The 16,142-nt window shown below is 39.2% G+C and overlaps 1 protein-coding gene across 3 annotated transcripts in view; it reads right to left on the bottom strand.

Annotated features, from left to right (window-relative positions):
• nfatc3a (nuclear factor of activated T cells 3a) overlaps positions 1-16,142 on the bottom strand; it is a 61,800-nt gene that overhangs the window by 17,458 nt on the left and 28,200 nt on the right. For all 3 annotated transcript variants that reach the window (XM_006641515.3, XM_015368582.2, XM_069181173.1), the window contains exons 4-8: positions 10,080-10,279; positions 8,930-9,102; positions 8,249-8,389; positions 2,403-2,458; positions 1,694-1,820 (exon numbers count right to left, since the gene is read on the bottom strand). In XM_006641515.3, the coding sequence (XP_006641578.2) occupies positions 1,694-1,820; positions 2,403-2,458; positions 8,249-8,389; positions 8,930-9,102; positions 10,080-10,279 (697 nt within the window). The remainder of the gene's footprint in view (positions 1-1,693; positions 1,821-2,402; positions 2,459-8,248; positions 8,390-8,929; positions 9,103-10,079; positions 10,280-16,142) is intronic.

Genomic DNA, 16,142 nt, shown 5'->3' with positions numbered 1-16,142 from the left:
AGAGAAAACCAAGCACAGCAACCTAATATGCAAAACACACAATCAGCTTTTTCTCATCGAAGATGCGTATGGGTTACTTTGATGATCTAAAAGGTGATGAATGAAATTAAGATGTCAAAACTGAACAAAGAGAAGAAAAGCTATTTTTAGGAATAAGAACTGTTCACACAGAACACGCAGTTCTGTAACCCACTTATCAATCTGGTGCTCAGTAAACAAATGTTTTAAAAGATATTTTTATCCAGCTCTGCTCAAGGGGGCATGACTACAAAGCATATGTTGTTTGTCCATGTGCCATGAAAGCCACTTCATGGAAGAAGCAGAGCCCCCTGCAGCACTGCTGCACAAAGAGGGGGAGAACCTGCTGCACGGCCCCTCCAGCATTGCTGCTGGCCCGCCTTCTTTGTTGTAGGAATGCTGTCCAACAAAAACCAGAGCACAGAGTAAGCATGTTCGCGTTTCAACACAACCCCATAAAAATGTGACGAGGAAGCCGGGCAGACGGGGTGGAGTGACAATAATGTGTTTTTCAACAACGCGACTGAAAGTGACTGTTTAGGAACGTTGAAAAGCTAATTAAGGAGAGAACCTTTTATATTTCAAGCCGGTTGTGTTGCCATCCCCTGCCTACGCATTTCGCACCATTCCAGCGCATGCTATCGTGTGCTTCAGCCGCCCACACGCAGGCTGTTGTTAATAACAAACAGTCTGTCAGGCGCTCAGGGCCCCTGTCTCTGCCACTCTCCCTGTGCGAAGCGGCCGTGGTTAGCAGATAACCAGTGGCTGCCGCTTGAGAGCATGAGCAGACACTTCCTGCAGACACCTGTACTTGTCACCCATTGGCTCAACACATGGCTGCTGGAGGGAAAACAGGAAACGCTCATCAAGTGGTTGCATCATGAGTGCAGAAGGTGGGCGTCAAGGTTTGGTGCCATTTAGCTTTATTTTAAATATATACACACTTTTTTTTACTCTCTTACATTAATGACCTTGGTAAAGAATTTGAAGTGTGACTTGTTTAATCATTTCAGGCTTTATTAATTTTAAATGATCATAAAAAGTTGACAATTCAAGTAAGGACAATTCAGCGCACTTTTAGCAAGCTTTAAAGTATTCGCTTGTCTGTTTAATTTAAAGTTTTATCACTTTTTAATTTTTAACAGTGTGCATCTCTTTCCTTGTTTCAACCACTTTTCTACCATTTAAAAAAGAAAATCAGTACTAAAACTGAGCATTTCCTTTTCTTAACTTTAACACATTTTGTTGAGCAAAAAAGGTTGAGACTAGTGTAAATGAGCAAACTTAACTGAAACTAAAGCTTTCAGCTTTAAACCAAACTGAAAATTAATTCAATTATAAAAAGAAACAAATTGCCCCCTCTCTCTTTCTCACGAAGGTTTGTTTTTTCATGACCGCTTTTAAAACGTTTTTACTTCATAAACATTTTCCCACTCCCTTATATTACTGCACATGGACACAGCTCACAAGCCCATGAGTAGTTAGTTACAAAACCAAAGAACTCCAATTTCACCACTTCAAATGCCATTAAACCAATTAAAAGCAAACTTTTTCTCCTCCCCAATTAGATATAACAAACAGCAGACTATTCTATCTGGCATTTTTGCAACGAGTCACCGTAGCAGCCAGAGTAAAGAATTCACTCGGTGCTCACCGAGTCCTTGCTCTTAATTACCTGACAAGTATGTGAAGCGCTGGGACTGGCTCCTTTTCCTTTTCCCATTACACACATAAAACTGCACCTGAACCGGAGACGTCACAGTTTTACAGTGGTACGGAGGGACCTCAATGACAATAGTAGCCTGAAAGGGAGGAAAAAACTTACTTTTCAAACTAAAAACACCTAATGTAAAAAAAACACTATTTTACTACATGTAGAACACTGTTACTTTATTTATCCATATGGTTATTCATATACTAATAATAAACGTATCTAATACATAACTGAACAGCTACACAGTGGGTTGCAAAATGTATTCATACCCTTAATAAAAAATAAAAGTTGTTTGCAGCAACATTACTAATTGCAAATGAATTTGGTGGAATAAATGTAAAATAAATTAAAACATTAAAAACTGTAAATTTCAGTATTGGACACAACATATACATAACTGTCCAAAATAAAAGTATACATATAGCCTGATAAAATAGTACATTCCAAATACTTTTTAAAATTATATTAATTTCATCAGAATATTTATGAACTGATACACCCTGGAAACTGTGTATCAGAGGAACACATCTTATTAAGGAATTTAATTTTAAAATTAGGAATCAAATATTTTTGTTTTATACACCCTGTCATTTTGGCATCGCCTATTGTAACCTTAAGAGCTTGCCTTCCCCTCTCTTCACTGTGAGAGAGAACTGCATTTTCTCCTTACCCCTTGACTTTTTTCTCGCACTATTTTTGCATCTACTTCCCACTGAGGTCGTCCATCTAGAGGAAAAAAAACACATTAAGACTCCTGGCTTGATCCAAGTTGTAGAGTTGCACAATTCATTTGCCTTGTTTTTCCCGAAGCATTTCTGCAAATCAGCTTGGAATCAGCTTACTCTGCCCATATAAAATGACATTCCTGTAACTGGGAAAAAGAAAGTGTCAATTCTGAGCTGTGGCACAAGCTGAGTGCCACAGCTTGTGCCACAGCTGTTGAGACTTACTGTCCCAACAGTTCATAAACAAACATTGAAAAAAGAAAACACGTTATTCTTACTTCTACAGTAATTTGAAGCTTTTTTACTATGAATCAGGAATGTGTAAGTAAGAAAATGGTCTACTACCATACAGTACCCTTCAAAGGTATTGGGAAAATAAAGTTAAAACTGTTATTTTTGTTTAAAAATAACATTACAATATTTTTTATTTTTCAAGTTAGAAGAAGTAGTGGGACACATTCACTTCAAGCAAATTTTAGTTTGCAACAATCAGTACTTGTTTGCATGTCTCTTTGGGGCGAGAAGTCTGTGACTCATAAAGCTCAGCCTCTCTTTGTGGGGTCATTTGAGATGTTCTTGTGCCTTTTCGTACGGTGTTCCAATTTCAGTTTTTTCTTCAGCATGTAAAAAGCAAGCTCAATGGAATTTAAATCAGGAGACTGACTTGGCTAGCCTATGATTTTCCACTTTTTTGATGGTGAACTGCACTGGCCACATGTTTTGGGTCGTTGTCATCCTGCAAAGGGCAATGCTGCTCAGTAATAATGGAAATATATTCTTCTACATGAGCAGACAAAGTGTTCCTGTAAAATCATGGATTCAATCTGCTGCTGCCATCATCAGTTATGTCACCAATTAAGATGTGTGATCCAGTTCCAGAGGTGACCATGCCTGCCCAAGCCAGGCCAGGCTTCACAGATGAGGTGATGTCCTTTGGAGCATCTGCAGTTGCTTTTTTCTCCAGTTTAAACATTCCAACACTTTGGTAAAAGTTTATTTTGGTCTCATCTCTAAATAAAACTGTACTAGTACATATTTGTACTTCCAACCAAATTCTAATCTATCTTTTCTGTTCTAGGTGTTAATGAGAGGTTTTCATCTCGCGGTGCAATCTTTGGAATGCTGCTGTCCCAGTTTTCTGACATCTGTGTGTTATCATACCTTCACCCCTTCGCTCTGGAAGCTGACAGTGTTTTCACTGAGAGTTTCCTTGAAATTATTAACAAGATGTTTTTCTTGGGCAAACTCGTTTTGGTGATTGGTAATTCTATCTGTGGTTACTTTCGTCATCTGTATATTCATATTGGTATGCCCAATTTCCGATTTATTTTAAGTTATTTTGATTTTATTTTAACTTTCGGTTATGGAATCCACACACTTAACCCAAACCAAGACAGACTAATAAGAGTTCACAGCTCTTTCATGAGAACCCAATTATCCAATGGCAAACACCTGACCAACAAGGTGGTCAAGGGTGAGCTGGCAGCAAATTCTGCAATACTTTGAGGTTCAATACTATCAATCTGTTTAATTGACCCAAGAGAGCTGCACTGAATTGATTGTATTATTAATGAAGTACTTCAGAGTTTGTACTTATCACTCATAGTTTTTTTTCCCTTGAGAAATTATTTTTTGAGCTCATAGTGAAAATTCCAGTTTAGACTTCAAACCTAAAGCAGCCTAGTTTTGTAATATTACATAGTAGTTTTCACTTTAGTATCGTTCCACAGTACAAAGCAACACTGCTTAAACTGATTTCTCTTCTGGGCATCTTTCCAAGCAATATTGACATGAACCTCATTAAAAAGTCTTTTACGCATTCTAGGCTTACATCTTGCTTTGCTCCAATGAGATCTTATCCATTATCACGATCCCTTGAGATAAAAAGGACTAATTTATTTCAAACAATGTTACACATACATCTAGCCCAAACTCTTAACATTTAATACCTCAGATGCCTCCAATAGCTATGAACTGCTTCTTCATTTATACATATGACTTTAGTTATTTCTTTTCTTTGACTAGTTTTCTTTGTAAAGCTCACTTGAAAAAAAAACACCCAAATACCTTTTGTACAATAACAGGTAAGCAAATAGTAGTTGTTTTATTCTGTCTAGATTAAAAAATGGAAGAACAAAAGGTTGATGGCTTTTAGTTTTACAATACAGTACATGTATGCTGAGCAACCGTCCAGTTTTAAAGTGATAACAGCACTCATCTGTGAGGTGCTGCAGGAGTTAAAGGTCTCAGGCATAGTGAGCCAGTCACTCTCTTTACATTCAAAGCCTGCATAGTCACAACCACTGAGGCTCCCCCTTTCTTTTCAGTAGCCTTTCTTCACTTTGTGACTGCCGTGCAAAATGAGAAAAGGAAGGAGCCCCAGTTAAATCTTCTAGAGTAGATAACTTGCCTTCTCAGGTGGTTGTTTCAAAAAGCTGACGTCATATGTGGGTCAGCAGATTAAATCTTTGCACCTGCATAGCTTTTTACCATAGGCTTCCCTAAAACTGAAAAGCTATCCTGCCTTTGTGTAACAAGCCTAAGTATTATGCACAGTAATATTACTGGCTTTATCAAAAAGAATTAAGCGAATGTTACTGCATGTTCTTTATTTCAGTCATGGACTGTACAGGTAGTTTCTTTATGCCTCTCCATTTCAGATCACCAAACTTAAAAAAATAATTAAATTCACAACTTAAACCTTCATGTCAACACAGGAGAGGTGAGGGCTTTCTTTACATGGGAATCACAGTTTGAAAAATTATAATCTTGTTTAGATGTACTGTTAATGGTGAAAAACATTTGGGATGTTGTGTACTGCAGTTTATTTAAACTATAAAATCTATCTGAATCCACACCCTTAAGAAAACTTCCTGGAGACTACAATGTTAGGGGAGTTGTTTAGTGTCTGTTTGTCTTTTCGATTGGATCTTTACTACCAAAATATGCTGTCCAGCTCACATAGAACTGTCGAATCAATCATTTTTATATACTTTTCATTCAATCACTCCCCTTTTCCTTGGAAAACAAAAAAAATTAAATGAGGGAAGCTAATGGCCCCAGTTATAATACGGAGGAAAGACTTTTTTCCTGGCAGGAAAAAGGAGGGAAAATAATCTTATCCAAACTGAGCTGCAGCCTCTGCCATCAGGCCTGAATCGCCTCACCCTAAATCACTGCTCAGCACATTCCACACTTCCACTGCTTGATTCCTGCCCTTTAACCCTAAACACACGAGCCTGTTGAAAGGACAGGCAGCATCAGCCCTTTACTGCCAAATAATAACAAGGGATCACATCTCGGAGCAAGTTACAAACGTCATTGCACACATACTGACAGAAATCACTCAGTGCCTCATGAATTATTGCTGTTTTCTTTTCCCATTTAAAAAGGGACACTAACATCACTGCAAATAATAGGGGCACACAACAGCCACGCATTTATTTTTCTACTCGGCAAAACGTTTTTGGTATGTCATTTAACAACCACGGATCTTACAACAATGTGCCCTGAGGCTGAACTAATTATTTTGAGGATGCAGAACTCCATTACCTTGCATATACTGTATGATGACAAATTACAGTAGATGTGTCAAACATTCTCAAAACACAAATTTCAAAACAGTAACAAGCCAGTATTCACCTAACATTTTTTTCCCCACACAATATTCTCTACATCTATGGATGTATCTATGGAAGCTATATAATAAAACACGCTCCTGTCAAGTTCAGATTTTTAAATCCGAAAAACTATTTCTGATAAAAAAACTAATTTTTTAATGCTAAGCTACCACTTTAAAAATGCAAAGTGCACTGAATAAAAAAACACCTATTAGTGAGGCAATATGAATAAATGATAACACAGCACAAAAGCGATACCTGACGTGCGACCTGCTCACCATGTGACTGGTATAACTCAAGCGCTATTCTGCCTGTTCGGAAACAGCGAGCAGCTGCTCCTCCCTGGGCTGGTGACCAGCATGTTTGTCACTGGAGTGCCTAGTCAGTCAATCCACACTGCACCTCGCTGCAACTGCTCGTCTCAACATCCCAACTACAACAACGATACAACCCAGCATCAGGATTTCCACATAGTATGTGCCTAACTGGTCTTTGGGGTTGGTTCTAGCCAGCCTGTAGCGAAAGTTTCTTTAAGACTGTCAAAGTCCTTAACTACACAGCAGACTGCTCAGCAGTGTCCTCTGTCTATACTCATTTCTGTCACATAGACAACAGCAAGGTGAACTGCTTACAATAAATGCCCTGTCAGGAGCTGAACTTTTGTGTGGGCACAGATTTAAGCACTAGCTGTGAGCTTCACTGCCTTGGCCAGATGGGTACCCATACTGAACAGATGAATGACTGAACCACAGAGGAGATACTGACATTTTAAACAAGACACTTTTTTTGCCACAAAATAATGAAATACATATACAGGAAGGTTGTGATTTGTTCTAATTCAAAGCTTTGTTTTCATAACTTGCATAAAACTGTTGACATTAATGTAAATACTATGAAAACAGCCATGCTGTTCATTTTCCTATGTGCACACACAAAACATGCAGTCAGTTATAAAAAACAAAACATCTTTATCTTTACTTTTCTTGGAAGCAAGGCCAATGTTCACCATTGAGTTCAAAGACACAGATTAATTCACCAACAGCCACTGTCACTAATTTACTATGCTCTCCTTGTCCAGGTGTCGACAGCAGTGTTGCTTCTGTTGATGAAGTTACAGAATGAAATCCTTTTTCATTGAAAAGGGGTTACCCAAGTAATGGAATACACTGAGAAATTTGGTATTCACCAGTTACACATCGATTGTGAAGTATTTTCCTACCCTGGAATACAAAACTACAGCAGCTGTTTAGGTGCCTTTCCAAGTTTTCTATTGCCAAGTTTTAAAGTGAAATTAAAGATTTCCCCTTCCTTGGCAGTTAGAGAAACCTGCATTCCTGAAGGTACTTATTAAAACATCAGTGCAGGTCTGTCAGCAACAATAATTAGGGCCATTCCACATAGGAACTTGGTTTTTACACAAACAATCATGACAGGAATGGACGGGTAACTGAATGCCATCTTTGAAATATTTCCAATTTGGGCTCGCCTCTACTTGTGTTTATTATTGCAGCGAGAGGAATGACGTAAATCAGATCCACAGGACTCCAGGGCTTTAGATTTCCATAATGAAAATGTTTCAGTACCCCGTGTGCTACCTGCATTCTCAAGACGCTCTACTTGGGTAAATGAAAACAGATAATATTCCAAGATGATGTGATATCAAAAACTTTATAAATATATTATAAAAAACAAGACCACTGTCATGACATATAAATGAAAATCAAATCCATATGAATGATGTCTTATGAAAAGAAGAATGAAGGCTATGATTGTGCAGTGAACGGGGGTTTCAGGTATCCTCTTGCTACCCTCAGCACTCATTATTACATGCTGTTAATCTGCTGTGCAATTCACAGAGGTTTCAAGGGTGGTAATTAAGATTCAATAACTAATAATCAGGGGTTTCCTGGATTCAATTCGTATTTTGAATCTCACTTTCCCACTGTAAGGTGTAATTTTGAGCAGCAGGAACTAAACACTAAAATGTTTATGCTGAATGTATAGTTCCTATGTATACTGTGTAACTTACATTATATGTAATTTACATTTTGTGTTTTATATTATTCTAAATTATAAATAAATGCTGCACAAAGACTCTGGTGGTGCATCTGTAAAGAGTTTAGATTGTGGTTCTGTAGTAGGGGATGAAGAGTAAAGTACTGAACACTTACCAGGCCCCTTCTCTAGAAATACGACTTTGGACTCTGGAAAGAAATTTGACCCAGTGATGACCATCTCCTCCCCACCACTGACACAGCAGCTGTTCAGGCTGTACTTCTCCACCTGGGGAAGCTCCTGTGCTGACCGCTGGGCTGCAAGACCACATCACACATGTCAGTCAGAGACAACTCTGGAATCCCATACCAGTCAGAATTACTAAGGCCTCTGCACATCTTTCAAACAGTACTGCGGCCAGCAGCAGTGAACGAACTCCTTAGTGTAAGCACTAATTGACTTGTCAAACTTCTTAAAGAAAGGATGTAACAGAAATCCACCCAGTCCAGTCTCAATCCAATTGTATATGCCCACTAAAAGAAATATACTGTGCCATCTACTAATGGACCACCGTTTTCATTCTGCAAGATAATTCACAACATTAAAGTGATGTATGCTGCTATAGACATCATTTACAAGGCTGTTTTGCCTAATTCTACCTTAATCCCATAGCCACTGTACTGAACGTCTCATGTCTCATGTGCTGCACTGCAGTGTGGGGACAGTGTCTGGACACAGTTGCAGTTACAGGTTCGGTGTGTGGGGAAGACAGGGCAGCGAGTGGGGTGTCTGGCTCAGTCCTCAGTGGCGAGTGGTCAAACATGCTTGATGGGGGGCACAAGCAGCAGTTTACTCACAGCATTCCACAGGGATGGAGGCAGCTTGCAGGGAGACAACTTTGCCATTGGAGTGTGGGATGTGTACACGGAACACGACTCGCACACGCGTGTTCTTCCTTCCAATGTCCGTCTCTCCTTTACGAAGCTCTATATCCGAGTTCCGCAGCTTCAGAATTCCTGCACAATCAATACTGGCAAAGAAAAGAGAGGGGTTTGCCCAGCCACCAGCCAAAGAGAACCAGGGACATCTCTGTAACTCTGAAACAGCTAGTGCATTTGACAAAGTGACAGACAAAAAGATTTGTATGTTCTTACTTTCCAAACTCTTAAAACTATTTTCTGTACTTTTACAATTTAGGGAAAAAATACTGATACATTGCTAGCAAGGACATAAAGCACTTTTATCACAAGAATCGAAACTGTTATCGTTCAATGAACAGGCTGATATGATATCACACCAGAACAAAGGTAATAATCTAGACTTTAGTCTCGTTGTACTATTCATTCATTTATTAATCTGTGCATACTGTAATGTTTACACCTGTGTGTTAGTTCATAACACAGATAAAATAGAGATTATATAACTGCAAGGCAGCAGAAAATACCCTGGAAACTGTGTTCCACTGTGTGTTTTGTAATACTGAAGTAAAACAAATGATGGGGTATTTTAAACAAAGAATATTGTTATGAAGTTTAAAGAAAGATTTAAAAGCCAGACATGTAATAAAAATAATAAGAATTAAGATGATGGAACTCCTATCCCTTTAAGTTAAACAGTAAAACCAGTTTAAAATATAAAAGATTAAAAAATCAAAACACACTTGTTCCCCTGTACCTTGGCTAACCTAATCTTGAAGGCTTTATTCTTCCATGGAACAAAGTTGTGACGCTGTAACAAAATACGCAAATTTATAGACGTTGCTAGCCTTAAAAATGGAAAAAATAACTTATTCTCTAGACTACCATGGCGTCAAATCTCATATTTTCCTTTCTGACTTGCTATGCTGTTGGTTTCAATTAAATATCTATAAAATTCACAGTGGAAGACATCACAGTCCCAACTACTATAAATTCTTTGGGCAACAGTGCTATTTTTATGCTCATGAGGCTTCAACAGTGGCACGCTTGAGAGTGAATAATGTAATTCTGAAGTGGTTATGACAAGTACCTGGCTGACATATTGTTTTCGGGAAGGAGAGGAATTTCGAGAACCTTTGTACTGGCGATTATGATTTCCTGGCTAGCTGTAGCGACAGTTTTCCCGGTGATTCTGTGCACCTGGTAGAAGGCATGTGGTCTTAAGTAGCGATCATCAGCTGTTCCAATGAACATCTGTAGGTTAACAGGCTTCTCATTGTAGCCTATCAGCTGAAACAGGAAACAATAACAGACATGTAAATATACCATAAATGCACAAAACAGTGCAGTGTGTGTATACACATTTAAGTCACGTTGAAACATTTAAGCATACATTCAAGATAGATCTGGCAAGGTATATGGAGATTTATCTGGTGTGCTGGCATAGAACCTTGGTCAACTCTGATTCTTGAGCAATGGCTTTATCATATTTCCCCTTACTGTTTCTACCAGGGACCCAGAGTATATCTAATTGTTATAAAAACTTTCTGCCTATAATCTTTGACACAAATGTGGCCTCAAGAAAAACGGGACACAAAAACAATATCCTTCTTTGCTTCTAAAACCAGGATTGATTAATTTTGAGCATAAAAAAGGACATGAAGTTAAGACTATAAAAAAGACAGGAAGACATACAACCGACATACGAGTCCTGTCAACCACATACTGTAAATGACTGTATGATTTGAGACTATGGATTACATGTGGTGTTTTTTCAAATTGAAGGTGGTAGGCACTCAGATAATGCACATATCTGGAATGGTTAATGAGCTCATTTATAGATAGAAAACAAAGTACAAATAAGGGGTGTATGTTTAAACTGTTCTGATGTAATTAGTGAGGTACTACAAGGGTACATATTAGGACCACTACTCTCCTTCATATATATCAGTTATCTAGATTCTGGTATATACCAAATTAGTCATGTAAGCAGAAGACACCAAAACAGAAGTTGTAAAATTCAAGACAGCCAGATAATATTTAAAGCAGACAAGTGTTATTTGCAGGTTGCAAAAGTAAACTATAAATATAAGATAAATAATAAATATAAGCTTGTAAACTGGTAAACAGTGAACAGAAGCTGATGGAAAAGACTTATATGTTGATGATGACATTATTTACATCTTTCAGATAATGCCTGGAAGCAATAAAAAGGGCAAACAAAATAGAGAGGATATATAGTTTAAAAGTATAGAATGTAAATCGTGTCAGATTATGTTAAAATTGTATTGAGGCTTAATTTAGAAATTTGGCTCCATGTTACAAAAAAATAATATAGTCCTAGCCAGAGCAGAGTGACCAGATACAGTCCCTGGGCTGTAACACTCTACTGACAAGTTAAAGAATTAAATCTTTCTTAGCCTTGAATAGAGACGACGATTTGGGCTGGAGGTGACTAAAGTATTCACAATCCTGGAAGGTACTGATAAAAGGCAATGGACCTCTTCAGAACAAACAGTATAACACAAACCAGAGGACTGTTTTGAATGTGGAGTGAACACCACAGGAAAGTGCACTTAAAACCAAGCTTTTTTGCTTTACTAAAAGGTTTGTGAGGTTCTGGAACAAGCTATTACAAGAAAGACACGTTAAATCTGATCACTTGTTTTTTTCATGAAAGAGTTATACAAGATCCTCAGATCAATTAGCTATTAGCAACCAAATAAGCTAAATGGGCCATAGGCCTCCCCTTGTTTTTAACCTTTATGTTCTTATGAGCTCTTAATTGGCTCCCACATTGTGCTTCAGTTTCTTACATGGCCACCTCACTTTAAAAATGCATTATTTATGAAAGCTCTCCAGCACAGATAAAGGAAAGTGCAGAAGCTGCGGGTGTAACGGCACCGCCCCCAAGGCAGCCAGAGAGCCAGCCTTCCCGCTGCGTGTGCCCTGGACAGCTCTGCCCTGTGCCTTCCACACGCTCCGGGGCCCCAGGGCAGGTAAGGGACCTACTGGGGGAGGAGGCTCTCCGCAGGGAGCGGCAAAGGCTTCCTCTGCATGTGGATAAAGTAAACACAGCTCCAACAATTCAGTCCTTGTTGAAATGTTGTAGTTGGCGCACACTGGACTTGCAAAAGGGCAATTCTGACCTCTGAGCGTGGAGATCAATGTGAATTATGGAGCAACTCCTTCATCACTTGGTACTCAGGAGACACCCCACCCCCAAACTGTGGCCACAGCTGCATGGTGACCTTCTTGCATTTGCTGTTCTTCATCTCATAGCGTAAATATTTAAGTAGTTACACATTAAGGGTCAATGCTTCTACCGGCTACCCATTTACCAAGGCAGTTTCAAAATGTGCAAATATTTAAAAATCTCAACAGATATTTTTAAGTATTCTTTTTAAGGCTTCTCCAAGAATTATAAAATTGTTGGCAAACAGTAGTTCCATCAGTCTCAAAGATAGCTACTAGCAATATTATTTCATTTTCTAGCTTGAAAAGTCTTCTTCAAAAACGAATTAGTTTTGCTAAACCCCAACACTGCATTATAATAATAATAATAATAATAATAATAATAATTGCTTACACTTATATAGCGCTTTTCTGGACACTCCACTCAAAGCGCTTTACAGGTAATGGGGACTCCCCTCCACCACCACCAATGTGCAGCATCCACCTGGATGATGCGACGGCAGCCATAGTGCACCAGAACGCTCACCACACATCAGCTATCAGTGGGGAGGACAGCAGAGTAATGTAGCCAATTCATAGAGGGGGATTATTAGGAGGCCATGATTAGTAAGGGCCAATTGGAAATTTGGCCAGGACACCGGGGTTACACCCCTACTCTTTTCGAGAAGCACCCTGGGATTTTTAATGACCACAGAGAGTCAGGACCTCGGTTTTACGTCTCATCCGAAGGACGGCGCCTGTTTACAGTATAGTGTCCCCATCACTATACTGGGGCATTAGGACCCACATGGACCACAGGGTGAGCGCCCCCTGCTGGCCCCACTAACACCTCTTCCAGCAGCAACCTTAGTTTTTCCCAGGAGGTCTCCCATCCAGGTACTGACCAGGCTCACACCTGCTTAGCTTCAGTGGGTTGCCAGTTGTGAGTTGCAGGGTGATATGGCTGCTGGCCATTACTGCATAAGGTTGTCATCCTCTCTGCCATGCAGGGGCAAAAAGACATACAGAATGTCCCATACAGGAGGAGCAGCCATAGGCTCATATAAACGGTGTTACTCAGATGCGGAATAACGGGCACAATCATTTGCACTCTGCACATCCAGGTTGAACTATAATGCCATGGAGGACTTGTTGTGTTTGGACAGCTTCCCTGTACTGACCCCAAGGGTGGTTTTAAAAACAACTTGAGGAAAGCGAAGGCTGCCACTGTGTGGATGATTTATTTCAATTGCGAGACCCAGAGTAGCCAGGTCCAGCTCTCTGAGCTAATTAACCTACAGGGTGTGCAGGGAAAAATAAACACACACCAGTCGGGGCTCAAAAGGCAGAATGGACTGCCAGCTTCACAAACAGGTCAATGCAAAGCAAATTTATTTTCCTAAGCATGGTTCCTATGAAAATAGTACTTTAAACCATCTACCTTTACACAGTGGTGATGTTCTAGCTAATCACTTTTTATTGCTATGTGAAGACCCATAATTAACAGCAGTTTATATATGTATATAATTAGCTTTAATCATATCACAAGGATGTGCGTACACAGTGTTAGTACATAGCCGTTGCAATGTTAAGCAGCAGTGATATGATGGACATCGATTCTTGTCATTAAACCTGTATAAGTATTATATAAGAAAGCCTGCGTACCAGTTTTCAAGACTGTCCACCTACAGACCTCAGAGTAAGCAACTGTGTGCCAGCTGTAGACTTCAGCTTTCATAAGGAGATGGAAAGATATGACATGGGAAAGCAGTATAACAGAGTATATTGCTTTCAATGCAAAACTGCACAATGCTGTAGTGAATGAAGAAACCAGTAGATGTAGATGATGGAAAGGGAAGGATGTGACTTTAATGGTAAAAACAGAACAAGCCAAACCTGCTCATCAACAACAAATTTGGGTCAGCAGTTTTAGCAAAAACACATTTTTGCTGGTACTCATATGAGATCTTAATGATTAAAATGAAGTGAATCCCTGGGCAAGACAATACATTGATGTGCATGTAGAATTACAGGACAAAACTATGCAGTATAAAATCTCTTCTAGCCTACATTATTTACCAAAGTACTTGCATTAGTAAAGTTGGTAATCACAGTAATGTGATTTTGTTTCAATACACCTCTTAAGCTACAAGGCAAATTTTGCATCACACATGCTTATTTTGTCCTGTCCCCATATGGCACCATACTGTGCCATTTTCTTTAATTAAAATTTGAGCGAGAGTGTCAAAGGGATTAGTCTCGCGTAGCTTAAAAAAGTTTAATTGCTGCTCAAAGCTCAAAGCAGAGCAAAAGGGTATTTAGTGCTCTCCACTACCTTATAAACCTCAGTGGATTATAGACTGTTGTTGTTCCAGGTTTAAAGTGCCAGCCTCAAGGTTCAGAAAAAGACTGAATTCTCCTTTCAATGAATGAGGTAGACTGCAAACTAAAAGCACTTTAAAACAAGCAGGAAATAAGGAACCACTTCTTAGTTTTTTGTTACAATGCAAATAAATCTGAGGTATTAATTGGCTTTATTTTAGCTGTCAGAAAAGTAAACAAAATATACTCTATAATACTTCAGGGTTTTTTCTCAATGCATCGTGAAGAGGAAATATACATTATTTTTATTTTTAATACTCCAAAGAAAAGAACATGGGATCTTAATTAACGGTCAGCCACCTTACCTGCTTTCCTTCAAAAAAACATAAAATAACGCAACGTTGGGAAAAAATTGTTGGATTATTCCTGAAAGGCAAAAAGAGCCCGGCTGCCCGTTCGGCCCTCCAGTATAGAGAGAGACAGGGTCTGTGACAGAGACGTATGGCAGAGGGCTCCACCAGAGCAGGCTGTGTTTACACATCGCCGCCCCAGCAGCACGTGTCAGACAGGGCATATGGCGCGCACTCTGAGAGAACAGCTCTCTCTTTCAGAGCCCATCGAGGAGGAGGAACACAGCTGCCATAGCTCAGGGCAGCCCGTCCTGTGAGTGGCTGCACAGCCTCCTCTGCTGAGACGGGGTCAGAGATGGGCGAGACTGGCAGGCTGGATGGGCGGTGAACTCAGACTTCAGCTTGAGTTTCTGCACGAGACTTAGAGACCAGACTGCTAATCCAGCTTCCAAGTGTGTGGTGAGGAACAACGTGAGGGACAGCTGTAGAATGATGGGATAGGATTTTTTTTTCTCTGTTCAACCACAATTATTCCAAAAGACCCAAAAAAGACAAATCAAGTTACATATACAATATATACTGTATAATTGCACCCTGTATCTAAACCAAAGCCACTCATTCATTTAAATCTGATTATTAAACTATATTTCTCTGTAATGCCTCTTCTAAGAGATTTAAAGACTCCATCATGGTACACATTAATCAGTCTTAATCAGGATTCTAATCTTTGATGCAGGGTGTCATTACCTAAGTTTGCAACTGCATAAAAACTAATATGGAGGGGGAATTTATTTTGTGCAATAGAAGACTGAAGCACTTCCTTGAAAGCCTACAAAGTAGTCCAGAAAAACACCACAATGTTAATATGGTCAAATGGGTCTTTAATCAAGGTCACAGAGTAACTCCACTCATCAACATGACTCTGGCAAAGAGATGGACTGTATTCATCCAGTTCAAGTTGTTTGACTTTCCTAGGCAACAGCCCTTACCAAATAGAAGATTACTGAGAAATGCCGAGGTACAGAGTAATGGCTGCTCTTTAATCTAACAAAACCCTTTTCAGGCCAGCTGGTAAACACAACATGCAAATTTCGACAGATGAATCTGCAGTTATATTAAACTGATGACATTAATACCAGCCAGACCAGAGAAACAGTTGCATGCCCTTTATGCTGGAATAGTAAACTCAAACTAAAATATACCCCCTGTATAATATTACATATGGTCATCTAAATTAAGCTTGTTTATTTTGGTTTGCATCTGTTCCACTGCTCCAGTAATAGCAAAAAAAAAAGAAAGAAAAACAA

The sequence above is a fragment of the Lepisosteus oculatus genome, chromosome 20 (genome assembly GCF_040954835.1).
Source record: "Lepisosteus oculatus isolate fLepOcu1 chromosome 20, fLepOcu1.hap2, whole genome shotgun sequence".
Taxonomy (NCBI): Eukaryota; Metazoa; Chordata; class Actinopteri; order Semionotiformes; family Lepisosteidae; genus Lepisosteus; species Lepisosteus oculatus.
This window is presented reverse-complemented; position numbering and strand designations above follow the sequence as displayed.